The sequence below is a fragment of the Heloderma suspectum genome, chromosome 3 (genome assembly GCF_057233095.1).
Source record: "Heloderma suspectum isolate Gila_16-S chromosome 3, 16-S_ref, whole genome shotgun sequence".
NCBI lineage: Eukaryota > Metazoa > Chordata > Lepidosauria > Squamata > Helodermatidae > Heloderma > Heloderma suspectum.
The window spans coordinates 305,222,898-305,250,108 of NC_139460.1; the positions used below are offsets into that span (position 1 = coordinate 305,222,898).

At 44.6% G+C, this 27,211-nt stretch overlaps 1 protein-coding gene across 4 annotated transcripts in view; it reads left to right on the forward strand.

Moving 5' to 3' along the window:
* Positions 1-27,211, forward strand: part of LOC146351519 (neuroserpin) — a 149,044-nt gene that overhangs the window by 103,543 nt on the left and 18,290 nt on the right. For all 4 annotated transcript variants that reach the window (XM_084847451.1, XM_084847453.1, XM_084847452.1 and 1 more), the window contains 3 exons: positions 2,781-2,975; positions 5,043-5,247; positions 18,357-18,454. In XM_084847451.1, coding sequence (XP_084703577.1) covers positions 2,781-2,975; positions 5,043-5,247; positions 18,357-18,454 — 498 coding nt within the window. The remainder of the gene's footprint in view (positions 1-2,780; positions 2,976-5,042; positions 5,248-18,356; positions 18,455-27,211) is intronic.

Below are 27,211 nucleotides of genomic sequence, written 5' to 3' on the forward strand. Positions count from 1 at the left end.
CCGGATCATTGTTTCATCTAGCCCACTTTGAGCTAGTTTGCTCATCAGAATATCATGGGGCACTTTGTCGAAAGCTTTGCTGAAGTCGAGGTATATGATTCTACAGCATTCCCACGGTCTACAAGGGAGCTTACTTGATCAAAAAATGAGGTCAGATTTGTCTAGCAGGACTTGCTTTTGACAAATCCATGTTGGCTTCAAGTAATCACTGCATTGTTTTCAAGGTGCTTCCAGATGGATTGCTTTATCATCTGCTCCAGAATTTTCCCAGGGATTGTTGTCAGACTGACTGGTCTGTAGTTCCCAGGTTCCTCCTTTTTACCCTTTTTGAAGATAGGGACAATATTAGCCCTCCTCCAGTCATCTGGCACTTCACCCGTCCTCCATGATTTCTCAAAGAGAATAGACAGCGGTTCTGAGAGCTCTTCTGCCACTTCCTTTATTACTCTAGGACGCAGTTCATATGGCCCTGGAGATTTGAACTCATTCAAAGTAATTAGGTGTTCCTTGACCAGATGCCTATCGATCTCAAGCTGCAATCCTGCCCCTTCAGCCTGTATTTCGCCTTTGCCAGGGCAGGCATAGACCCTTTTTTGGGAGAAGACTGAGCCAGAGTAGGAATTGAGCACCTCTGCCTTTTCTTTGGCCTCTGTTATTGTTTTGCCATCCTTATTTAATAGCTGAACAAGCATTTCTTTCCTCTGCCTTTTACTATGCACATAGCTGAAGAAAGCCTTTTTGTTGTTTTTAGCATCCCTCGCTAACCTCAGCTCGTTCTCAGCTTTAGCCTTCCTGACGCCATCCCTGCAATTCTGTGCTACCTGCCTGTACTCTTCCTTTGTTACTTGGCCTTCTTTCCACTTCCTATATGTGTCCTTTTTTGTTTTCAGGTCATCTCTAAATAGAAGATTATTATAGAATAATAATGCTGATGCGCCTTACGGGATTATTGTAAACTTGGCTGAGCTGATATGTGAAGTGGTTTGATCACTCTTTAAAGCAGAGGTGCCACAATGGTTTTACCCTGAAAATGACTGCTAGCCTTGATACTAACTGGGAGGAAAAGCCATTTTCAAGTGCTCATGGTTCTAGGGGGTGGGGTGTTCCTACATAACACGTTGTCAGGGGAAGGACGGAGCAGCCATATCTCCATGCTACTGTCAGCACCTTGAGGTCAGAAGCAAAAGGCAGGGTCCAAACAGGGCAGCATTCAGGTTCTTGAATAGTAGACAAGGATGCAAAGGGCCTGAGGCTGATGACGTGGTCTTGAGAGCTGTCGGTCAGGTTACCGGGTATGGGTTGGGCTGTTGAGCATCTTCAGTTATACACGAGTTGCTCAGACTGGGAATCCGAGCCAAGCTTCTGTAAGGCTAGCACGAGCCCTATTAGCTTCCTGAATTATCCAATTCCTCCTGGGTTGACTGGCTGCCACTGCCAGGGTGGTGCTAGGGAACAGCAAGGTTCAGCCAGGCAGTTCCTCCACCTCTAAGCTGTGCTGGTGATGGCACAGAGAATAAGGTGCCTGAGCCCTTCCACCTAATTCTCCCATTCATGCCCACTGCTGCCCTGCAACCAAACAACTCTGGGCTCCTCAATCCGAGCTCTACAGATTTAATGTTGGGTGGGAGGGAGGAGACCCAGGTTCTAGTCCCCACTCGGCCATGGAAGCTCACTGGGTGACTTTCAGCCGGTCACAGATTCTCAGTCCAGCCTACCTCACAGGGTTATTGTGACGATAAAATGGAAGGAGGAGGATTATGTACACCGCCTTGGGTTCCTTAAGGGGGGGGGGGGAGAGAAGGCAGCATATAAGTGTAATAAACAAACAAACTGCAGTTAGATCATTAGGTAGAGAAGGGGCTGAAAATGATGAAGGGGCTGAAGCAACTCCTCCACGAGGAAAGGTGGCAACGTTTGGGAGCTTTTAGCTTAGAAAAAAGGCAAGTAAGGGGGGAGCACGATAGAGGTGCATACAATTATGCATGGTGTGAAGAAAGTGGATCGGGAGAATATTTTATTTCTGTCTCATTATACAAGAATCTGGATATTCAGGACAAATAATCAGAAGTACTTCTTCCCACTGGGTGTAGTGAGATGGTGGAATTTGGTGCCACGGGATGTAGTGACCAGCTTGGACAGCTTTAAAAGGGGATTAGACAAATTCATGGAGGAGAAGGCTATCAATGGCTACTAGCCCCGAGGCATCAATGGCTACTAGCCCTGATACCCCGAGGTATCGGAGGCAGTATACTTCTGATACCAATTGCTGGGAACATGAGGGTGAGGGTGCTGTTGCACTCATGTCCTGCTTGTGTGCTTCCCATAGGGAGCTGGTTGGCCCCTTGTGGGAATAAAATGCTGGACCCGATAGGCCTTTGGTCTGATCCAGCATGGCTGTTCTCATATTCTTAACCTACCAATGAAGCTGATTACATTTTAATGTCAATGCTGGTTTTAATGTCGATGCTTCAAAACAACTGACTGGTGTGTATGTGTGTATGTGTGTGTATGTGTGCATGTATGTATGTATATACATACACACACACATACACACACTTATTATACAAGTTGATCGGCCTACATTAAAGCTTAGGTTCTTCCTCACCCAAAAGCATGACAGTTAAATCTGGGGATGTGAAAAGGACGTTTTGAATAGGAAATTATGTTACTTTGATGTTGTTTTTGTTTTCTTGCGTTTTGCAGGCTGGGTAAGTTTTGGTTTAAATGTTCAATTAGACATGCTGATTGATGTGCTCCCTCTCTCCCCTTTCATCTGCCAGATGTGATCAAAGATTTTGTGTCAGCCAGGGATTTCAGCGCACTTACTCACTTGGCCCTCATCAATGCAATCTACTTTAAGGGAAACTGGAAGTCTCAGTTCAGGCCAGAAAACACAAGAACGTTCTCCTTCACTAAAGATGATGAAAGTGAAGTGCAAATTCCAATGATGTATCAGCAGGGAGAATTTTATTATGGTAAGCAAGAGAGTCCATACTTTCTAACCATCCAACCACAGACTAGATTTTTCTGGGTATACTCTGGTATACAACAAACAACATGTTATCCTTAATAGAAATCTAAGCCAAACTAAGCTAAACAAAACCCAAAGTGTGTGTCTGCAGGCTGGGGGAATTAAACACTGTACAAGATATAACAATAACATACATAGTAACACAAATAATTAAAAAAACCCTGATAGATCAAAATGTCTAAAAACTGTGACAAAATTGGCCAAATTGGTGATTCGGATTAGTGATCTCCTGCAACTGTCAGTCTAGTTAGGATGGCCAGTCATAGATGTTGCTTGAAAGGAGCTGTTTATCCATCCTTTGTCTAAAGCTTTATATATAATAGCCAAGGCTGAGTTATTTGTTTTAGGCCACTGATGAAGGTGATTTGTTTTAGCCTCACATCAAAATGCATTTGTCCAATTGACAGTTTTTAGACATTTCAGTCTCAGAGTTTGTCAGTTCTTTGTGTTGTTGCTGTTAGACCTTGTATTAAAGAATCCTATACAGTGTGTATAATACCGCCCCCCCTTAACTTGGTATACACCATTCTCCTCTCCAGTCTATTCACGGATTATATCAATAACATCTCCTGCACAACCTCATGACTATTAGCTCAGACACTCTATTTTCATCGGTGTAGCGTAGTGGCTGAGAGACCTGCATCTTGCCTCTTACATGAACTCAGTAGGTGGCCTTAGGCAAGCCACAGTCTCTCAGAGTCAGTCCCCCACCTTCGATATGGGGGAAACTGAGGGCAGTATCCAGCGCAACTCCACTGCTGACGTAAATTACACTGCAGTGGCATAAGCAACAGCACAATGCCAATAGCGCTTGCTGGTGCGATGGGCTTTCCGGGGAAACCCGTCACGCCAGCAAGCGCTGTCAGTGTGGCATTAGAGGTTGCTTATGCGAGTGCGACATACTACTGTCCTATTGCTGACTTTAATTTTTCAGGGTGGTTGTAAGGATCGCACCTAGATAATGCATGCAAAGCACTTGGAATGCTTGAAACATTTGTGTATTTGTTGAAATAAACAAATGTTTATGATTATCTTCATCTGGATCCTGCTTGTTGTTGAAGGAGCATACAGCAGCCGTTCCAAGCAACTTCTCAGCCAGGCGAGAACTAAACCTGTTCTATTTCAGAGATGGGCTCACATGTTGTATCTTCACCCCCCTTTCAGGTTCAGATATTGTTGCGCGCAGAAGGAAGCTGTGGGGCCTCTGCTCTGCTGTGGAATGTACTGGCTGAGTTCAGACATGAGACGAAACCATAATTTGCTTTAATGTCTGAACCCGAGCCTGCCCCCAAACCGTCATTTGAAACTGCTGTTTGAAGCTGGTTTGCAAAGCATCGTTTGTGCTAATTATGGTCTGCTGCTCTGGCTGAATTCACAGACCACTGGCAAGCCACACTTCGGGCCCCTGCCCCACCTCAAGAGACTGTTGCAGCATGGAAGACGGGAGTGAGATTTTGAAGCTGAGTGCATGGAAAGCAAAAGCAGACAAGCAGCTCTAAATCAGGGTTTGCCTGTTATACCTCTGGAAGCTCAAAACATGGTGCCTGTTCATAACTATGGTTAGCACAAACCATGGTTTAGCATTATGTCTGAACCTAGATATCTGTATATCCACTACACCCTAAAGGTATAGAAGGCTTAAAAATACAATACCACAGTTTCATCATCGTGTTGTTTTTTCACAAAGAAAGGGGGAGAGTATCCCAAAGGAAAGGATAGGCCACCGAAAGAGTAACTCAACAATCGTATACCATGAAAGGAGTATGGAAAAAAAAGTATAGCCATTATTTATTTCAATTTAATAATGTGAGAGAATGCAATCCAAAAGAGTTAACTACCATACATTCCTGATGTCTTTCCATAACCTAACTTGGCCTTCCCCAACCTAGTACCCTCCAGGTGTGTTGAACTACAGCTTCCAGCATGCCCCAGCCAGCAGCATATAAATTTTACATATGGATAAGTAAAATAAACTCCAGACATCGAGTTACACTGTTTGGTTTTCTTTTAGGGGAATTCAGTGATGGTTCCAATGAAGCCGGGGGTATCTATCAAGTTCTGGAAATACCCTACGAGGGGGATGAGATCAGTATGATGATAGTACTTTCCAGGCAAGAAGTTCCACTAGCCACACTGGAACCTCTGGTCAAAGCCCAGTTGATCGAGGAATGGGCAAGCTCTGTGAAGAAACAGAAGGTGGAGGTGTATCTGCCAAGGTCAGAATGCTTTTTCCAGCTTCTTGTTGGGGAAGGAGAGCTAATCCACTGCGATGTGAAGCATGTTGGATTGTGTGTGTGTGGCGGGGGCGGGGGATTTCACATCTCTGTTTGACCACTGAACTCTTGAGGTGGTATTTGGAAAGTTGCTCCCTTTTAGCCTGAGTTCCCTACATGTAAAATGGAAACATTCATATTCTTCTTTGGAAGGCGATAATGCATGAGAACTTCGTTGTGGAAAGGGTCTTGGTAAGAAAGTTAGAGGCAGGGGCCACTGTCGATTTAGTTGGCTGCCACAATCTGTTTTCAGTGTGCAGAGTCTGTCTAAGCTTTGGGGAGGCCTTCCTTGGAAGTTGTAAAACTGTAAACAAAGGTGTTTACCTAAAGAGCTTCTAAAGCAAGCAGAAGGCACTTAAGCTTACAAAAGTGGGTGGTCTCTAGCTGGGGTTGGAGAAGATGGATTTTCTAGATCCATTTCAGTCTGGCTTCAGCCAGCAGAATACAAGTAGGACCCACTACAAATTTTGCAGTGTGCTCCTGTTCAGTATGGCAGACAGACAGATGCGCCTTCTTTCAGGATGCTCCATTCTGTTCCTCCTCCCTCTCACTGGTTTTCCCCTCTCCCTTCCCAAACAGATACTCAACATTCTGTTGCCATGGAACATGCTCATTCCACATTGGGCTGTTTTCTTGGGCGGGGGGGAGGTTGCCTCCTTCAGGTTTTTGCCCCTAAATATTTTCTACTTCTGGAAACCTTAGGGTTCCCCCAATCCTGCTGATACCTCCCGCTTGTGCGTGGAAAGTTCCGTTTTGATTACATAAGGATCCACGTGCTAATCGAGTTTGCTCTTGGCATAAAGGATTGTAGCATATTTTGCTATATTTCAGCAAGCCATGAAAATATTGAGAGGTCTGTACTTCCAGCTGTATCCTGATGCCATCTGTTAAAGCTTGAAGTCTGTATTCTATAGTCTAACTGCAACAGTCTCCCATATTCATACCAGACTTTTTTTTTCTAACTGTGTGGTGTAAGGCATGGGTGGACAGAAGGTACATCTCCAGATGTTTGGGACTTCAACTCCCAGAAGCCCCTGCCAGCATGGCCAATGGTCAAGAATTGAGTTGAAGTCAAAAACATAATGTATCCTTCTGACATTTTGGAGACAAGCAGCTTTGCTCTGCTTCCTTCTTTTGAGGTTTAGCAGCTTCCTGGGCTGATTTCTCCTTCATTGGGTCTTCACTGAGTCCACATGTGGGACATTACAAGAACTCTTTGCTAACATTTTAAGTGCTCCTAGTAATACTTGGAGGTTACTGACAAGAACTGTTTCGGTCAGCTGTCTGGATGATTCACAGCTGACCAATCATAATGTGCTTAAGACTGCTCCATGAGTTAGTTGGGGTTCCCGCTAGGAGGAAGCAAATAGAGAGGGATTATTCTCATTCTCTTTCTTTTGAAACCCTAGAACTCATTGGGCCCATCTAATAAAATGAAATCGCAAGTAGCTTCAGGACAAACAAAAGGATATATTTCTTTGAGCAGGACTAACTGTGGGATTCCACAGTCACATAATAGGGTGATGGCCATTTGCCTGGATATTTTGTTAGTTTGTTTTTAATGACTGATCCTGTGATTTCAAAACTCTGCACTGAAGATAGTACAGCAGTCTGACGTAGCAATAACTAAAGTGACTTTGAAATATTAAGCTGCCATGATACTCCAACCACTTGCTAAGGCCATTTGAGCAGAGAAGTCCTGTGCAGCACTGTTTTCCGCATCTTGTCGAGGGACAGAGTAAAGAAAAACCTAAGTTGCCTGACTCAATCCACACTTCAGCAATCAGCCTGGGAGAAAGCATGATCATCGCCCAGCATCTTGACTCTTACTAGGCAGATGAGTAGATGGGATGCCAGGAGGCCAGCCCATTGTTTGTTTAATTTCTGTCCCACCTGGCCCCAAAAATGGTGCTTCCAGTAGCTAACAATAAAACCCAGACTGAAACAAAATCTTAATTAAAACAGCATCAAAACAAATAAATTAAAACCACAATTAAAAACACAACAATAAAAGAAATAAACAGCACCAACACATTAAAAACATCTTTTGCCACAGACCAGCTTATATGCCAAAGGCCTGCCTGAATACAGCTGGCAGAAGGATAACAGAGAGGGGGCCGACCCAGCCTCTCTTGGCATGGAGTTCCACAGCCTGGGGGCAACCACCAAGAAGGCCCTTTCTTGTGTCCTCACCAAACGCACTTCTGGTGGTGGTGGCACCAAGAGAAGGGTTTCACCCAATGGTCTTAAAGCCCAGGCAAGCTTGTATGGGAGAAGATGGTCTTTCAGGTAGCCTGGTCCCAAGATGTATAGGGCTTTATAAGTCACAAGCAGCACTTTGAATTTTGCTCAGAAACAGACTCCCAGCATTCTGGACCAGCCGAAGTTTCCAAACCGATTCCAAAGGCAGCCCCACATCAGCTGCATTGCAATAGTCCAAATGGGATGGAACTACAGCATGCGTGACTGCGGCCAGATCAGATATCTCTAGGAACAGGCGCAGTTAGTGCAGTAGCTTCAGCTGGGCAAATGCACCCCTGGGCACTGCCAACACCTGAGCATCCACGTTCAGGGCTGAATCCAAGACTACACCCAAACGACAAGCCTGAGTCTACAAGGGAGGGAGTGTAACCCCTTCCAGCACAGACTGAATCCCTCTTCCCTGATCTGCCTTTCGACTGACAGGGAGCACCTCTGCTTTGTCGAGATTTAGCTTCAGTTCGTTTGCCCGCATTCAGCCCGTTACCAACATCAAACACTGATTTAGAACTACAACAGCTTCCTTGGATTTAGATGGAAGCAAAAGATAGAGTTGGGTGTCATCAGCATACCGTTGGCACGAACCCAAACCTCCAGACAACCTCTCTCAGCAGCTTCATGTATATGTTAAATAGCATGGGGGACAATATTGAACCATGGGGGACAACACAAGCCAATGGCCATTGTGTTGAACAGGAATCCCCCCGTACCACCTTCTGAAATCACCCCTCCAAGGACTAGAGCCACCATAAAATGGTCCCTCACAGTCCCATCTCAGACAGATGCCTTGGAAGGATCCCATGGTCAATACTATCGAAAACCACTGAGAGGTCCACCAGAACCAACAGGAACACAATACCCCTGTCCAGTTCCTAGTGTGCATCATCTGCCAAGGCAACCAAGGCAACCTCTGTCTCATGCCAGGCCTGAAGCCCTTCAAATAGATAACTGTCCTCTGTAAAGGAGGATACATTGCCGCCCTAAATCCAACCCAATATCCAGTTGATGTCTGTGAAGTTCACACTGCCACATGCCATACACAAGAGTAATTAATGCATTATTGGAGTAGGGATGGGAGGATGGAAAGTGCCATATTTTTTGCAGGTACAATAGTGTGCATTTGGAATGCTGAGAAAATGCAGTAACCTGACTTCAAATTGCATTCTTGAGGGGAACATTAAACCTATGTACAACTAATGGGGAAACGAATGTACATTTATTGTGCAAGGCCCGAAGACTCCAGTGCAGAGTGAAGCAATTCATATGCCTCAGACTTGGTGACTGTTATTAGCCAGTACTTCTCCCTTGTTATGTTCTTCAACTGAATTGTGCTTGGAAGACATTTTTGCAAATTAGTTTCATGGTCTGTTTCCCTGCTACACAAAAGCGGATTTAAAAATGTTGATCACTTTGGCTCAGAAACAATGATTTGAGAACGAAACGAAATATAATTTAATGACCTTATACTGTTTTTTCCATTTCACTATTAAGACAAGGAAACTGCAGTTTCAGTTGGAGGCAAATAGTGCAGGCAGAAAATTGGAAATGTTGTGATTAACTTGGCTTTACTTAGTCTTTCAGGCCCTATTACAAATTTAAGAGTTTAAAAAATGTTCACTTTATAATCGGATGAACTCTTTCAGGGCATGGAAAATTTAATTTTATCCCATTGCTATTTCTCAGTGTACCGGGCCTGCAGGCCACCCATGTCTTTCCCTCCCTCTCTCTTTCTCTCTCTCTCTCTCTCTCTCTTTCTCTCTCTCTCTTAGCAATAGCATAAAATATTTATGAAGTATTTATTTAGTGCATTGATAACATCCAGCAGATCTGCTTGCTGTCCTTGGAGAAATTCAACCTTGAAGTCTGTAATTAATCTCTGGAATTTAATAAGGAAATTACAGTATTGGAGTACTGCATTTCAAACTTATGCTAGCTACCTTTTCCAGTCATATTATGAAAATATGCTGGAGAGAGATGTTTAATCCACTCTCAGGTCTGCAATGCTCATTAATATTTACTAAGAGCATTAAGAATGTTTGTGCAAAGTCTGATAGAATCTCTTCTGTTTAAAAAAAAAAAAATCCACTTCCCAAGCTTCTGTTATATTCTGGTATCATACTGTCCTGTGACCAAGAGACAAATCCTTGAATGGGGCCTTGTAGATATGAGCAGACTTGATTCTCAATGGCTGCAGTAACTTTGGTATCTGGATGGAAGTAGATTTAGTTGTTCCCACCCTCACCCCACCCCAGTAGGTCCCTGGTGTGCACCCCTTTAATGCCTTCTGTACTATTTATTGGTTTGGCTCTAGAGAAGTCTTGTGTGAACTGAAAGGAATTTCCGCTTGTGCAAGGCAGCCCACTCAGTGTTTGCAGTTCTGCTTTGCTGTTTATAAAAATAGTCAAGAGCATAAATCCTATGGCCCCTAGACAGCGTCTGATGCAGAGGATCTCCCTTCTGAGGCCAGAGACAGAGATCCGACCTCGGAGGGAGAAATCCAACAGTGGTTCCTCTCCCCTGCCCCAGCCATGGTGGAAAGGTCCCCAGCGGCTACCTCTTCCAAGGCTGGGACTCTGACCTCGAGAAGGGAAGAAATTGATGTGTTGTTGCAGACAAGCCAGTGGGAGGGGTGATGGCATGGATCTGTTGGATCCAACAGCCTCTCAGCCCCCACCCCTGGCAGAGTGAGCAAGTTAAACCGGCTCAGAGGGCCATCTAACAGTAATGCTATAGTGGAGGACAGAGAGGCTAAAAAAGCCTCCATCAATCCTCCCACCCTGCCTGCATGAGCCCGGCAAGGCATAGGATGGATCGAGGCCTCCGAGATTGGAGACCGCTATCATTTGGATGTCTAGTGCATCAGATTGCTCTCTAATTCAACCAAAAGAAATAAAATGTTAGCTCTTTTTTCTTTATGTAAACCTGGCCACCAAGAGCTATCCCAAATGTTTTGATCACAATGATGACAGAAGTTAATTTTTTTAAAAAAATTAAATTATTAGAACAAACTTCTAGCAATATGTATTTATTTACTGCGTTTATATCCCACCTTTTTTCCTCAAAGAACCCAAGGCGGCGAACATAATCCTCCTCCTCTCCATTTTATCCTCACAACAACAACCCTGTGAGGTAGGTTGGGCTGAGAGTCTGTGACTGGCCCAAAGTCACCCAGTGAGCTTCCATGGCCAAGTGGGGACTAGAACCCGGATCTTCCAGCTCCTGGTCCAACACTGGCACTTTGCACTTTTGAAACAAAGCAAAACTCAGTTAGCCTTCAATATTTGCACTTCTCTGAATTTTGCAATGGAGTTCCCCAATCACAAATGAGTTCCCCAAATCACAATTGAACACAAATATATTTGGGTAAAATGCACACAGAAATCTGTATATTATACGAAAATGTGAACAAAAACACATATATTAGGAGAAAAGCACACAAATGTGTACGCAGTTTCATTTGACCTTTAAAAAAACTCAAAGTTTGGGATGAACAAAATTTAAGATTAGAGAAATGAGAAACTGAGAGAAGATGAAACTGATAGATGCATCCACCCCTATCCATAAATGCATTTATTTATTTAAATATCCAATCAGCTAACACACGGGCAAAGATTATTTTAAAATGCAACACATATAATTAAAAATAAAACAGCTGTTTAAATTATCTTCAAAGGCCTGGGAGAATAAAAAGGTCTTTGATGAGGGAGAGCATTCCACAGTTTGGGAGCCATCACAGAAAAGGCCCACATGATCAAAGCAACCATTCATTCATTCATTACAATCACAAGTTTTGGCTGGGCTGAGCATGCAGATCTGTACCTGTGCTCTGAAATCAAGTCATGCCGCCCCCCGCCCCAACTGGCAGACTAAAGGATTCTTCCTTCTCCCTCCCCTCTCCTTAGAATCAGGTTCTGTGATTGGACTCAAGAACTCACCTGCCCTTCTCCAACTTCACACCCAAGTATCTTGACCATCTCTGGGGAAGTGAGGAAATAATTGGTTGAATCCAAAGTTTTATCAGGTAGGGGACAACTGAGGAATCTACCCCAAGGTAACCCAACAGACAAGAGAGTTCTTCCATGACAGGGTTATAAAAAGGGGATTCAGTTCACCTGTAGGTGCCTAGTTCTAAAAAATCAATATTAAACCTAATACACATTGAAATGAGGTTAAGGAAAGACCTGAAGGATGATAATCCTGAAACAGCTCAAGAGCAGCTGTTCCTGTGTCCCTCCCTCCCATGGAGAAAATAATCAAAATCAGTCCACACGGGGATGTGAATCCAGCCATGGAGAGCTGGTGATCTTCACCCCAAAGCCCTGAAGGAGCTCATTGGGCAGGTTACAAAATTGCTAATTGAGCATTTTCAAAATGTAACAAGACGCTGAAGGAAGTGGGGGAATTCACTTCTTTGAAGGTTTCACCTCTTTGGATACACAGCTGAAGCTCCCCAGTTAGTAGAACAGTGGGTTGGACTGGATGATCCCATTGTTTTCTTCCAACAATATACGTTTAATGTGTTTTTAAAAAGCAGCTAATGTCGCTCAAGATATGAAGGGTAGGAGTGTCAAGTCACGTCCAACCATCGTTTTTGAGAGAACTATGAATTCCCTCACAAATCAAAGGATATGCCAAAAGTTAAGATTATGTAACTAAAATATGGAGTCATTTAAGGTGACTGACAAGTTTGTAAGCTCTCCACCATGCTACTGTGCTATAGAAAAGTCTGACAAGGCATTTGTGCCCAATGGAATATCTCCATCATTGCTCCAGGTAATTGGCAGAAATCAACATTTCAACCAGGAAATTGGAGGTGACAGTAAGAAGGATTTCTATTTGGATCAAATTAATTTAAAATATATTGTGTTCTCCTAGGTAATTGTAACTGGAAGGCTCCAAGGACTTCCCAGTCACTACCAGAAATTATTATCTCTCTGCTGAGCACACAACAGAATCTCAAACTGTCATAGAAAGATAAAATGCTTAGTTGTACAGTCACAGTTGTTTAGTGTTGTTCCAGTGATTCTCAACTTTACTTGTGCTATGCCAAGCAATAGAGAAACAAATGAGCTCATATATTTTTATTTTATCCTACCATTCCTCCAGCTTAGTGTGGCATACATCTCCCCCCGCCCCTCTTATCCTCAAGACAACCCTGTGAGGTAGGTTAGGTTGAGAGATGGTGACTGGTTCAAGGTCACCTAGTGAGATTTTCTGACTGCTCAGAAAATTTGGACCTGGGTTTCCCCAATCTCAAGACAAAAACAGATGTTACTTTAAGTCTGTATCTAGCAACTATGTCTGTCTTTCATTTTTATTCTAGAGTAGGCCCAGGGCCCCCAATCTAGACCTTAAACCCCACCCTACCCCCCACATTAGGATCTTGATCCAAATCGGGGGGTCTGCACCTAGACATAGCTGCTAGATAAGGATTTAAAGTAACATCTGTTTTAAGAACATAACAAGAGCCATGGTGGATCAGACCAAGGGTCCAGCTAACCCAGCATGCTGTTCACACAGTGGCCAACCAGCTGTCAACCGGAAACCCAGAAGTAGGACACAAGTGCAACAGCACCCTCCCGCCTATGTTCCCCAGCAACTCGTGTTTTGCCCCTCAGTCAGTCAGGCCAGCCATCACACTACACAGGCTCTCTCACATAGCTTGCTTCCCCTTTCTGAGCTCCTGGAGGTGTTATTTTAGGTGGCAAAAAACGTTTTTATCAATTTTTTCCGATTTTCATACACACATCTTTGTGTTGTGGTCTCTAGTACTGCATCCTCCACTTTCCTAGGGTTGAGTACTTGGTAGTCAGTCTGTTGCATTTTTACCTAAGAGCCCTGCTGGCTCTTAGATTAAGCACACCTTAGATTAAGGTGTGCTTAATCTACCATCCTGTTTCCCTCAGCAGCCCACTGGATGTTTACAGGAAACCTACAAACCTGGCATGGAGAAGGGTCTTGGCCATTCAAAAGGGGTGGCAGGGGGGAATACGTACAATATTTCAATGGCAATAGGCCCATCTTGAACAACCTGTTTGGAGCCTGGCCTTTTAGTTCCTTTATAGCAGAGGTTCGGCCCGCTTCCCCCAACCTGGTGCCCTCCGCATGCTTTGGGCAACAACTCCCAGCTTTCCTGACCATTGGCCAAGCTGGCTGGGACTGGTGGGTATCGAGGTCCAAAACATCTGGAGGGCACCAGGTTGGGGGAGGCTGGGTTAGGCAATAGAAGCATGGAGGCCACCTCCAGCCTGCCATGGTTTACCTCGCTTAGTGGCAGAGCACATGCCTTGCATGCGGAAGGTCCCGAGTTTGGCCCCTGTCACCTCCAGTTAAAAGCATCAGGTAGCAGATGCTGGGAAAGTCCTCTGCCTGAGACTCTTGGGAGCTTCTGCCCATCAGAGTAGAGAATACTGGGCTAGATGGACAACTTCCAAAGGCTTTTCCCACCATAAATATTCTTGCACCCCATTGATTGATTGATTCATTGGTTACTAAATCACACCCTCCACCTTCCAGGTGCCCAGGCCAATGTACAATAAAAACAACACCATTTACTACTGGAACAACCCACCCCTACAGGAGCCACATGGTTTGCATGCCATAAGCTAGCATCATACATTTCTACACAGGCTCACAGGAAAGCCTTAGAAAGCCAGGAACGGTCCATGGGCTTTCTGTTACAATGCAGGCTCAGGCTCAAAACTGATTCATATCCATTGGACCAACTCCTCAGGCAGGAAGAATTCTGCTACAAACCTGGAGTCTCATGTTTCTTTTTGCATCACTGTGACTCAGTCTTCCATAAGGGGATGGTGAAGACCAGGAACCTGGAGTCGAAGGGGTGGATGGACGGAATTTCATATATATTGATTCAACTTATCCAGCCCATACTTTAGAGCTGGAGACATCAAGTATTTAATATTGCAGAAGCTTCTTCTGGCATCAGCCCTTCTAGGCTGGTTTCCTAGTAAGAGAGGGTTTTTTTTTTTTAGCACTCTCCTGAAAGTAATGATCTTCTTTTTCTTTTTAAAATGCCCCATAGAAACTATGGGTTGCATCCAATGTTAGTCCTACCTAGGACAGACCAATTGAAATGAATGGGACGTAAGTTAGACTACTTAGATACAACCGTATATCTGTATAAGCAAGCTCCTGACGTTCTGCTCACTTTCTCAGCATTCTCCCAAACTCAATAAGATGGTGAGTGCCTGTAAGCTTTGCCCTGTGGGGCAAATAGCAGCTCCAGGAGATTAGGAATTTCAGATTGGGAAAAGAGCATGAGGCGAGCGGGTTAAACTCCCCATTTCCTAGTGCTGTGAACCCATTCTGTATCCCAACCCCTCCCTGTGACTGCATTTATGCTTTAGAATAACAGACTCGCACTGTCTTGGAGAGTTCATGGTTCTGGACATAGAACCCAACACAAGACAGTTACAGGTGGGGCTGGCTTGGCCGCCATTGAGTTCTGTGGGATGGAGTATTGCTCTGCCTGAGGCATTAGCCTCAATGATGGCTGGAAAAGTAGAAGGGAGAAGTAGGAGTGTGGCTGTGGAGAAAGGAATGAAGCTGCCCCTCCTGCTTGCACCCATCAAACTTCAGGGCCCTTCAGTTAGTTACAAAATTGGCATTGTTCTTTATTTAAATATCTATAAGCTGCCTTTCTGGACAGGGTTTGCCCAGAGCAATGAACAAAGCACAAGCCTAAAAGTACAACGTAACATTGATAATAAAACTTTAAAACCCTCACAGAAAACCCAACAATTAAAATATAATCCAGCCAATATAAACAACCATTTCCAGAGCCGCAGCAATAAAACCTCAGTAAAACAGCAGAATGAACCAATAAAACACATCAATTAAAAGCCATTTGAAACAGGTGGGTTTTCAGAGCTTTTTTAAATAATGAGAAGACCAACCACCCATCCCTTGGGAGAGGATTCCATACAGTAGTAACAACTCCTTAAACACAACCTAGTGAATGTCATTGGATGTCTAATTGCGGTAAGAAACCCTGTTTGGCTCGATTGACCATTTTAAAGCCTATTTAAACTACACCACAGGGATAGGACAGGGAGAAATTAGTGTTTGACAGCAGGCCTGTGTTTTACATCTGGCTTGGTCCTATGTTGTCTGGTGAGTGCAATCCACTACCTGCTAGACCAGATGTTCTCTGCTTTTCCATGGACGTCTTTCAGAGAAGGTGCTTGGTGAACTGCACCCATAGCCTGGCCATCTGGATTTCTAAGGATCCCTGTTCACATGCCCCACTCATGTGCTACATGCTCCTCCCAGGCATTCTGCAATGACTGTCAGTGGAACTGAAATCCTTCATCATGAATGTTCCCATCATTCTAGAAAAGCCTTAAAGTTCCTCCAATGTTTTCAGCAATACTGCTTTGTCTTGGCGACATGCCTCTGTGACATTTTTAATCTGGCTCTGATTACCTTTGCTCACCATTGCTTTTCCTGCAAACCCTTTCACTGTAGGAGTCCAGAGAGGCAGGAATTTTTGTTTGTCTTTTGTAACTCTAATGGGTCAAATCCCTCTCTGTCTTATTCTTGAAAATGGTTTCTACTGTCTGTCGATTCTGTGTGTTTGGGGCCAAAATCTTGATTACAGCTATATCTTCAAAGACACCAGACCAGTTACTAGACCATAGTCCAATGGGGCAAGGCTGTTGTCTCCTCAGTTCTGAAGCAGACTGAAGTTGCACTGTACGGAACTCACCTTCGAGTCCGCCAGGGGGGTCCGCGGGGGGGGGAGGGGATCCGTTCCTCCCCCCAGAATCCTGCCCGGCTGGCTCTGCTCCACACGAGTCCGTAGCACCGCCGTCCAGGTCCGTCCGCTGCCGCCCTGCCTGTCTTCTGAGTCCATAGGCTGCCGCCCTGCCTGTCAGTGCCTAGTTCTAAAAAGTCCGTAGGCTGCCAGTCGGGTCCATAGGCTGCCACCCTGCCTGTCAAATGGCCTGCTACACAATTTGCGTCCCTGCTCTTTGCCGTGATAGGCTACGTAAATCTTTACATAGCGTATCATGGCAAAGAGCAGGGACGCAAATGGCATCCGCTATGCTGGACACCATTTGCGTCCGAAGACAGGCAGGAGCAGACGGGACAAGCGGCAGCAGCCGGCCGGCAGAAGGTAGGATCCAGCCCTGCACAGATTCCCCTGGGTGGCAGAGGTTAGTCTTCCGTTCCGCCGCGGACTCCGGGGGGCTGGATTCTTAGAATCTGGCCTCATTGGAGTCCGTGGCGGAATTCTCCGCCATCCCTAACGGGTGCAGGTTTTCCATCTCTGTGCTGCAATAATCAAGTTTAGACAAGGGGAGGGGAACCAACTGAATTCAGAGCTTCAGAACTCTTACAGCAGGGATGGGGAACTCCCAGCCTGCCAGCCAAATGTGGCCCACCAGTCTAGCTCATCTGGCCTGCAGGACTTCAGACAAGGCCCCTCCCCAAAGCTCCTCCCCTTCAGAAGGGAGAGGGGCTGGAAGAGTGAATGAGCCACGACCGAATTCACTTTGCTCCTCCCTGCAGAAGGAATGCAAAGGAGTGGCGATGCCAGTGCCTTGATGGACTCCACTCCACCCAGCCTTTCCCTAGCCTCAATACCTGCCCCCGCCCCATGATATCACTGGGAGTGCGCTAGGGCCTGGAGCAGCCTTCCCCAACCTGGTGCCCTCCAGATGTTTTGGACTACAACTCCCAACTTTCCTAATTATTGGCCATGCTGCTGGAGGCTGCTGGAAGGTGAAGTCCAGAACACCTTCAGGGCACTAGGATGGGGAAGGTTGTTCTAAAACATCCCAAGTGTGGTGGTACCTAATGGGACCAGGCAAGAGTACTGCTTGGTGACTCAGTTCTGTTTTGGTATTGAGTCATTTCACCACATTTGATTCAATGCTGAGAAACCATAATCTGCTCTTAAAGCACTAGTGTAATAGCTCATATCCTCACCCAGGTAGGTTGTTTCCTCAGCTTTGGTATTTACGAATTCCTTGACTGAGGCTAGGCCAGTCTTAAAAATGCATTTCTGCAGTGGACTGGCTGGCTGTTCCTGCTTTGGGGCAGAAGGTTCCATTTCTTCGCTATCTGACCTCTTCCAGCTCTGTTCAAGGGCTAACGGGCTCTCCCTTGGAATACAGGGTTCTCATTTCTTGCATCCTCCTAGAGGTTTCAGCAAGAACCTTTGGGGCTGTACATTGGTTTGTGTTTATCATTGTAGGGTTCCCTGTGATGGAATTTGCCTTAACAAAAAAAAGAACTATTTCTGTTAAAATCAAGGTTATCTTCTGAAAATTCAAATTCAAATATTTTATTTTAAAATAAAAACTCTTATTTACATGGATGCTTTGTTTCTTACTCATATTCATAACGGTTTTCTTACAGTGTTCCCCCACCCCCTGTTCTGTCCTTAGAATTCACTTCTGGATGATGTTTAAAACTGACCATTTCATCTGGCTTCACACACCAAATTCCCCCCCCCCCGCTCCCCCATTGACTCAAAGTCCTTTGGACTTTGTTATATGACCGCAAAACAATTAGTCTCGGAATATTACTGCAAACAAGACAATGCCCATCAGTAAGCTAGTGACAAATGTCTACTCAATAAATACGATTTACCACTTTTTTTAAGTGCCTTTTCCCATGCTGAGCTACCTGTATGCGTTATGGGCTGTTTCTGTATTAATACATTTTTTCTTTGTTTCACTAATGACAACTTGCAAATATGTTTCTTTGGGTGGGAAAAGACTTGGGGTTTTCAGCCTCTTTTTGTTTGTGTGTGCGCTGTCCAGGTTCTCAATAGAACAGGAAATTGATCTGAAGGATGTTTTGAAGGGCCTTGGAATTACAGAAGTATTCAGCCGAAGTGCTGATCTCACTGCGATGTCTGGTAAGAAGTTTTTTTGTGTATATGTTTTGGTTTCTTGTATAATTCCAAAATAGTCAGAGTGCTCAGTCCAGAAGGACTTGGTCCAGAAATGCAGCTTATAAATACTGGGGGGAAAAAATTAAAAAATGTTCTCAAACAGGGACAGGCAAAACGGGCCCCATGGGTAGGTATGCTGAAGAAATTCAAGACAGACTAAAAGGAGTTCAGAGTTCTAAGAATCCAACCTGTGGAATATTCTCTGGAACAGCCTCCTCAGGCCGCACGGAGTCCATGGACTTTCAGATCTTCTTTTTTACACAAATTTATTTGTAGGAAAATTTGACTGTAGCCATGAAATTAAAAGACGCTTGCTCCTTGGGAGGAAAGCTATGGCAAACCTAGACAGCATAGTAAGAAGCAGAGACCTCACCTTGCCGACAAAGATCCGTCTAATCAAAGCTATGGTTTTCCCAGTAGCAACATATGGCTGTGAGAGCTGGACTATAAGGAAGGCTGAGCGCCGAAGAATTGATGCTTTCGAACTGTGGTGCTGGAGAAGACTCTTACGAGTCCCCTGGACTGCAAGGAGGTCAAATCAGTCAATCCTAAAGGAAATCAACCCTGAGTGCTCATTGGAAGGACAGATACTGAAGCTGAAGCTCAAATATTTTGGCCACCTAAAGCGAAGAGAAAACTCTCTGGAAAAGACCCTGATGCTGGGAACGATTGAAGGCAAAAGGAGAAGGGGACGGCAGAGGATGAGATGGCTAGAGAGTATCACCAATGCAATGAATATGAACTTGAGCACGCTCCGGGAGAGAGTGGAGGACAGGAAGGCCTGGCGTTCTATGGTCCATGGGTCACGAAGAGTCGGACACGACTTAACGACTGAACAACAACAATAATGCATGTTTCTGCTGAGACACACGCCTTCATGGAAAATATATGCAAGGAAACGTTAAATAGAATGGGGAACAATACTCTAAATGTAACGTACTAATGTAAATTATGTAAATTGTTGCGAATCCTCTTACGGCATTATTTGCGTACTTTTCCACGTAACGGAAAAACAAAAATTCAAATCCGTCTGTGAACAGATGCTGGAACGAATGGCAGTACACAATCCACGAAACACACATGCACACATTTTACAAAATCCAGACGTCTATACCCATGGGGTCCTCCTCCCAACCTATGCAGCCCCATGATGCTACCATGTGCAACTTGCCTTGGGTCAATCTTTCTAAGAGAAAAGCTTTACTGGGAGGGAACTTGGCCTTGGGGCCCTTATGGCTTCAGTTGCCTGGTCCTGGTCTAAAGTCATATTTAGTTTCCTAACAAAATAATGGCCACAATGAAGGGTGTACTGAACCCCCCCCCCATGGGCCAGCCATTTGAGGTGTCATTATTAGACCCCCCCCCCCAAATGGTTCAAGGGGCAGGGAGAGGGCTTACCATTGTTGGGGGGATCATCTTACCTTTTCTTTTCCTTTTTTCTGTTTAAATTCCCCTCCCCCTTTTAAAATACTTTGTAAAGCTGCCAGCATTGGGGATGCAACAGCAACAGATCTATGTCCACAGTTCTTCTTTCCAGTGCCAGCTCCAGGTTTTTGAGGGCCCTTGGGCAAGGCACCCTGAATGAGCCCCAGTGCCCCCAAGTGCGTCTGTTTTCGCACTGACATTATCACCAGCTGCCACTGCTCCTCACGCTCTCCCTCATCGCTGTTGCTATTTGCTTGCTTGACAGGCAGAGACTTAGTGAGCGAGGAGGCAGCGGCATCTGTTGCTGCTGCTCCTCTCCGCCGCCACCGCCGTCTGCGCCAGAGCAAGAGGCAGGTGAACAAGCAGGCTGCAGTGGTGAAAAGGAGGAGCAACTCCAAGGGGCTCTTGGCAGCGTGCCCCTGCTGGGGTGTGGGCCCTCAGCAGGTGCCCAGCCATGCCTACCCTTGACGCTGGCCCTGCTGTTAGCATTAGAGGTACTCTGGGGAAGAAGCATGGTGGTGGCTAGAACTCTGCAGCTGTGCTGCAGGCACTGTTGCTTTAAAAAGTATTTCTTAAAAGGGGGAGGGTTTAAAAAACAATAAGCCCCCTCACTACAGTTGTAAGCCCTTTCCTTTTCCACTAAAGCATTTCTCAGTGCTGTCCATTCTCTCCTTTTGTTTTATTTCAGAGGTTTCACCTAGCTACAGCCCAATATGGAATTGAGCACACTGGGTTCATTGGGTTGAATCTAGACTTAATCTGGAGTAGACCCACTGAAATCAGTTGAATTAAGTCCCAGGAAGAGCCATAGTTCAGTGTGCTAGAGCACGTGCTTTGCATGCAGAAGGTCCCAGGTTTGATCCTCTGCTTTTCCAGGTAGGGCTGCATTGAGCTGGAGGTTGGACTCGACGGTCTTATAGGCCCCTTCCAACCCTACTATTCTATGGTTCTAGGGCGAGGAAAGAATCCTACCTGAAACCCTGGAGAGCCACTGCCAGTCAGTGTTGACAATACTTCGCTAGATGAGCCAATGGTCTGATTCAGTGTAAGGCAGCTTCCAATGTTCCTATGATTTCAAATCAACCCTGAGTGCTCATTGGAAGGACGGATACTGAAGCTGAAGCTCAAATATCTTGGCCACCCAATGCGAAGAGAAAACTCTCTGGAAAAGACCCTGATGCTGGGAAAGACTGAAGGCAAAAGGAGAAGGGGACGGCAGAGGATGAGATGGCTAGATAGCATCACGGATGCAATGAATATGAATCTGAGCACGCTCCGGGAGAGAGCGCAGGACAGGAAGGCCTGGCGTGCTATGGTCCATGGGGTCACGAAAAGTCGGACACGACTGAACGACTGAACAACAACAACAACTTTAAGTATGACTTTTTAAAAAAAAACCCTGCAACGGCATTACTCCATTTTTAATTAGCACAAAATAGGCTGATCTGTCATTCCTTAAGGGCAATGTAATCCCCTGTAAGTTTCTTTCAGAAACTGTTCACAAGAGCCCTTGGGATAAATGCTAGCTCTTCCACACTGCCTAGATGAGCCTTCCTCACCCCAGCACCCTCCAGATGTTTTGCCGTGCAATGGCCAACATTCCCAGCCTGGCTGGGAATGATGAGAGTTGGAGTCTAACACATCTGGAGCGTGCCAGGATTGGGGAAGTCTGTACTAGAGTTTTAGTAAGGCGTTAGTCATACCTGTTTCTGTTACAGTTTCTGGCTCCCGACTCCAATTAAGTAATGGCTATGGCACTTGTTACAGTTCTCATTTATGTGTTTCTCCTCCTTTGGTCCTGTGCACTTCTAACCTGGAGCTTGAAGCCGATTTTTATTGGGCAGTTCAAGTTGGCAATAAGCACACTGCTGGGCTATGGCTTACAACCAATGACAACAATCGGCTGCTAATTGCAAGATTGCTGCCATGCTGATATGGAGGGTGGGGTGGTAGGGTTTTCTTGCCTGTTACACATTCCACCACTAGCCAGATTACATTGGTATCTCATCTGCTCACTGAAACTCATTGCCCTTCCAGTGATTTTAAGTAGCCCCCTTACTCAGCTTCTCAGTTCTTCTTAAAAATGAAGAAACTTGTATCGCTGCGTTAGAACCACGATCCCTGAAGTCCAGCAATCTGCCCTGATTGGGATGTGCCTGGAATGTTAGCGTCAATGAGTTTTAAACAAATACGCTGCACTTTCCACAGGCCTGATCAGCTCTTCCCTTGATGCCTGCTATTTAAATTTGGAAAAAAGAATCGCACTACATTAAACGGTGCATTAATGTAAAGTAGGGGCATTGAGCCTCTCTCAGCCCAAGTACTGAATTCAATTTCAGAGAAGCTCGGGGTGGGGGGAGACACATTTCAGGGGTAGGGGCTGAAGGCCAAAGGTGTGGGGCCAAAATTACCAGCATAATTTTAGAGTAAATCTTTTACTGCTAGGAAGTAAGCCTTAGGAGAGGCATAGGGATGTTTGTCACTGGGAGACCTGACCCTTTTGGGGCTCACTGGAGTTCTGTAGTGCACCTGACTCGGCTTGCATTTGTGAGCCAAGCAGCGAGTTTTTCCCAAAATCCAGGAGCTTTTTCCATTTTTTTTATTTGTGGAAACAGACATTTGCTCAAATCGTGGCTGCAATTTGTGCAAATAAAAAAATACAGAAAATCCGGTAGCTGGCCCAACTCACTGCAGACCAAGTCGGGCCAGTTAGTGGAAGACGAGCTGAAGTCTGGGGGGCCGAGCCTATGAAAGCTCACCAAGCTCCACCCCCCAACTGGATTCCTCCAATATCCCTCGAGAAGCATTTCAACCTTTTAGAAGCTGGGAAACCACCAAAGGATCAGTGGTTAGGGGAAGGGGTATGGCTGCTGGGGAACCCTGAGGGCCAGATCGGAACCCTAGGAGGACCTGATTCGGCCAATGGGCCTGAGGTTCCACACCCTTGACATAATGTGTATTTCAGCTCTGGCATGGCCTCTGCAGTCATTTGCTTTAGGGTAGAGGAGGGGAACTGTGGCCCTCCAAATAATGATGGGCTCCATCTCCCTCGGCTAGTGGTCAGGGATAACAAGAGTCCAACAACATCTGGACAGCCACAAGTTCCCCACCCCTACGTTAATTGACTTCAACTGAAGCTGAGCAGTATCCCCAGAAGGAGGAAGGTGAGTCCTATACAGGAGCTTCCTCGAGATAGCAGGTCAGGGGGTTCAGATGTGAGAAAAGGAGTCGCTTCCTTTTGTCTCTCCCAAGCTACTCTGGGTGCTTTCTGCTTCATTCTTAGTTCTGGCTGAAGCCCTGCCTCTTTTCCTCTGCCTCTTTCCCCTGGTTTCTTGACTCTGCTCGTTATAGAGGAAATCTTAGGGTCTGGAAAGGCACTGGATGGCCCACAGCTCTGCAGCATCTCACAAAACAAGATCTCTCTGTACAACCTATCCTTCGACTGAAAGGGATGGGGGGGGGGGGACAGACTGCAGAGGCTGGAGAACAATGTCCGAATAAACACAGCAGACGTTTGAACATGTAAGAGCACATGCTAGCCCATGAGCCACTCTTAACATGTTGACTGTCCTCTCCAGAAAGTCACAGACTCTGGTAATTGATTATTATAGAGTTAGGGACACTCCAGCATTGTGGCAGTTGACCTACATTTACAGCCTATTAGCGGTTTCTCTCTCCCCCCTCCCACCCCACCTGAATATGTGTAGTCCGTTTGTTAATATGCTGTTTGTTATTACTCTCAGTCGCAAAAGGTCCAACAGATATACTGTCTTTTCTTTTGTTTTTAAATCAACTGCATGCTCAATTTAATTCACTGCTGTGCAGTTCTAGCAATATGTGTAAGGCTAGAGAATTGCTGTCTGTTCGCCATTTTTTCCAATCCACTCAAAATTTTATATACTTTTGGTTACGTCTCCCCATATGTGACAATTCTAAACACACTTGAGAAGGGACTTTCTTCCAAGCAAACGATTGTAGGATTAGTGTGTTGTTCTGTCCTGTAAGCTGGGAAGGTCTAACACGCTTAAACTTTTTTTTTTAACATGGGTGTTACATCTTCTGGTCAACCATCTTTTGTCAGACGGATTGCTGGTTAATACTTTAGTTCAGTCTGCTGATCTTATTTAGGGGGCCAATTGGTTAGGGGATGGTCTTCTGATAGCTGGAAATTTCTCTGTGTTTTTGAATGAGATGCCCACCAGGGCTTGTAGAAGGTGACACCCTCCAGCTGAGGGGGAAGAATCAGAGAGACAGTACTGAGGGAGAAAGGTTTGGCTGGATATTTTTTGAAGTAGGAGAGACCGAGGCCATTTCTACACGAGGCATTTATCACGCACTCGTGACTGTTCACTCATGGAAGTTTGCAAGTCCTTTTCATAATGTCATCAACCTTCGATGCCTCTCCCATCATTTTCAAGCGGGAATCCACCATTTTATCAATCACAAAAAATGTGGTAATAAATCTAAATCACACAATATAGCAGCACCATCTGCTGGCGGTAGAGCTGAAACATATGGGAAAGAACTGGCAAAAACAAAGTGGGGGGAAGCGCATGTATTGTGCCAATCATAAACCCGCAAAGACTCCAGAAGACAAAGTCCTGGTAAGGCTGTGGGATTTTTGCTTAATGTAGAGAAGCTCCAACACAGAAGAAGGGATGAAAGTTTCTTGGTGGCTTTAGCTGGAAGAGGAGATACAGCCAGAGGGCTGTCCAAGTTACTCTCTGTTGGATCTTCTGCCTTGTAGGATTCCACGTTTGCCTACATTTATGCTGTGCTTCTGTAGTGGTAAATAAAGAAAATATTACATCACTCTTGCATTTAACAACTGACCAGGTAGCAAAAGGTGACCAAGAATTCCATATCGACAAGCATGGTTAGCTGCAGAGGAGGGAAAGACCATTCCTCCATAACCAGCACAGAAATGTAGCTGACTGACGGGGGAGGGATGGAGCAATCAGCCTTTCCTCCAAGTCTACTTGGTAGAAGGCAGTATTTTTACTAAGCTGCTAAGGGGCTAAAAGCTTGCATTTCCTGGCTTCCCCTCCTCTGCAGCCAGCATGGTGAATAAGCTAGTAAAAAACATTTTGCATGTCAGTAACTTTTGTAGCCTTATTTACAAGGCTGTGTGATATGAACACCTTAAGTTTCCAGTGGTCTCTTGTCCAATGGATACTAAACCCCGTAGTCTCCTTCCTCCTACAACTTCTCACAGCTTGGAGAAGTGGGGAGCACAAAATAAACAGAAAGTAGCTGCATTTCTTTGACCACATTTGCAGTTCTTCTAGTGTCCAGTCCTGTTATATCCAGTCCTGTTATACCCTTTTTGAGAAAGGTAAGCAAGGAAGCATGTGGCACTCAAAGTGTGGATGGATTAGCTCTGGCAGCTTCCCATGGGTCTCCGTGGGAGCTTTCTCAAACAGCTTTTTAAAAGGTTGAGAAACCTTTTCATCTCCCCCCTGGAATTGAAGGCGGGGGCAAGGCAGTAGCCCTGGACAACATCTTGGAGAAAAGTAATCCCCACAAGATAGTGGGGTGGGGGCTGGATTCCTGGATTATCTTTCCAGAGCTTTACCAACGCAAAAAGCTGTACTGAGACTCCTATTTTATAGGAGAAAACAGGGCTGATGTGTCCCATAATAATATATGCATTAAGAAATATCAGCAACCTCTGAGGGATGACTTAAGAAATGTTAACAATATTTGAGAACATCTGAGGACCTGTAAGATCTGTTTGAGAGAAACATGTCTGCACCAAGGAGAAGAAAGGAGCTAGCATCTACTCCCCCCGTATCCTGTGTCAAAAGTGTCGAAAACAGAAGATATAGGGGAATTATATACGCCGATAAAGACTTTATCTTTGCAATTTATGGAACAAGTCAAAAGGTTGGATTTAATCCAAAATTTTATCACCGCCCTGCAAGGAGCTGTTGATTTAATTAATGTGTCATGGCAAAAAATGGAGACGAAAATTAATGAGCTTGAAGACCGAGTGGCAGGAAATGAAACTACAACTCAAATTTGTTTTAAAAATATCTCTGATAGAATCTCTCAACTGGAGGCCTTCACGAAAAGATCCAATGTACGTATTATTGGGATTAAAAATCTGCCTCATGATGTAAAATTGCCAATTTTTGTGGATAAACTTATGCATGAGATACTCCCTATCCCATCTGATTATTTACTTGATATTGAGCAGGCATTTCGTGTGCCAAATGCTAAAGAGACTGATTACACGATCATAGTTCAATTGCAAAAGTCTCCACAAAAAATTATATCCTGTGTTTGGCAAGCGAGGCTGGAAGCCTTTCCTGGAAACAAGATAAAGTTATGTTATTTCCACACTACATCAAAGAGGTGGTGAATAAAAGAAGGCAATTTATCAAAGCAAAGAATATGGCAAAACAAATGAACTTACAATATTACTTAAAATATCCTGCTACACTTTGTATTGTGTCTGAATGTCAGATGAAGAAGTTTCTAAATCATGAAATGGCGGAGGCTTGGCTTAACGTAAAAATGCGTGAGAATTCTGTTACAACCCCATGAACTGGAAGCTTTAAACAAGCTTTGTTAACTGTTTGTGTTTAGTCTACATGATCCAGGCTAATTCAGAAGATAAATGATTATATTTATATTGGTTTACTCTTTCATCTTTTTTTTTTGCTTTTCTTTATATTTTTTATTTTAAAATAGATAATACATATAGTATAAAATATATTACTGATGGTTGAAGGTTTATATTAAGTTTTATTATTATATAATACTATATTATTATTATTATTATTATTATTATTATTACTACTAATAATAATAATAATAATATAGGCTTTGGGGAATGAATTGTAGACCTGTTTCTTTGATAGAAGATTGATATGATATAGATCTCAGTACGAATCCAAGGTAAACCATTCAACATCACAGTAATTCAAGTCTATGCCCCAACCACTGAGGCCGAAGAAGCTGAGGTTGATCGGTTCTATGAAGATCTACAACCCCTTCTAGAACTAACACCAAAAAAAGATGTCCTCTTCATCATAGGGGATTGGAATGCTAAAGTAGGAAGTCAAGAAATCACCGGGATAACAGGCAAGCATGGCCTTGGTGTACAAAATGAAGCAGGACAAAGGCTAATAGAGTTTTGCCAAGAGAACACGCTGATCATAGCAAACACGCTTTTCCAACAGCACAAGAGGCGACTCTACACATGGACATCACCAGATGGTCAATATCGAAATCAGATTGATTATGTCCTTTGCAGTCAAAGATGGAGAAGCTCTATACAGTCAGTAAAAA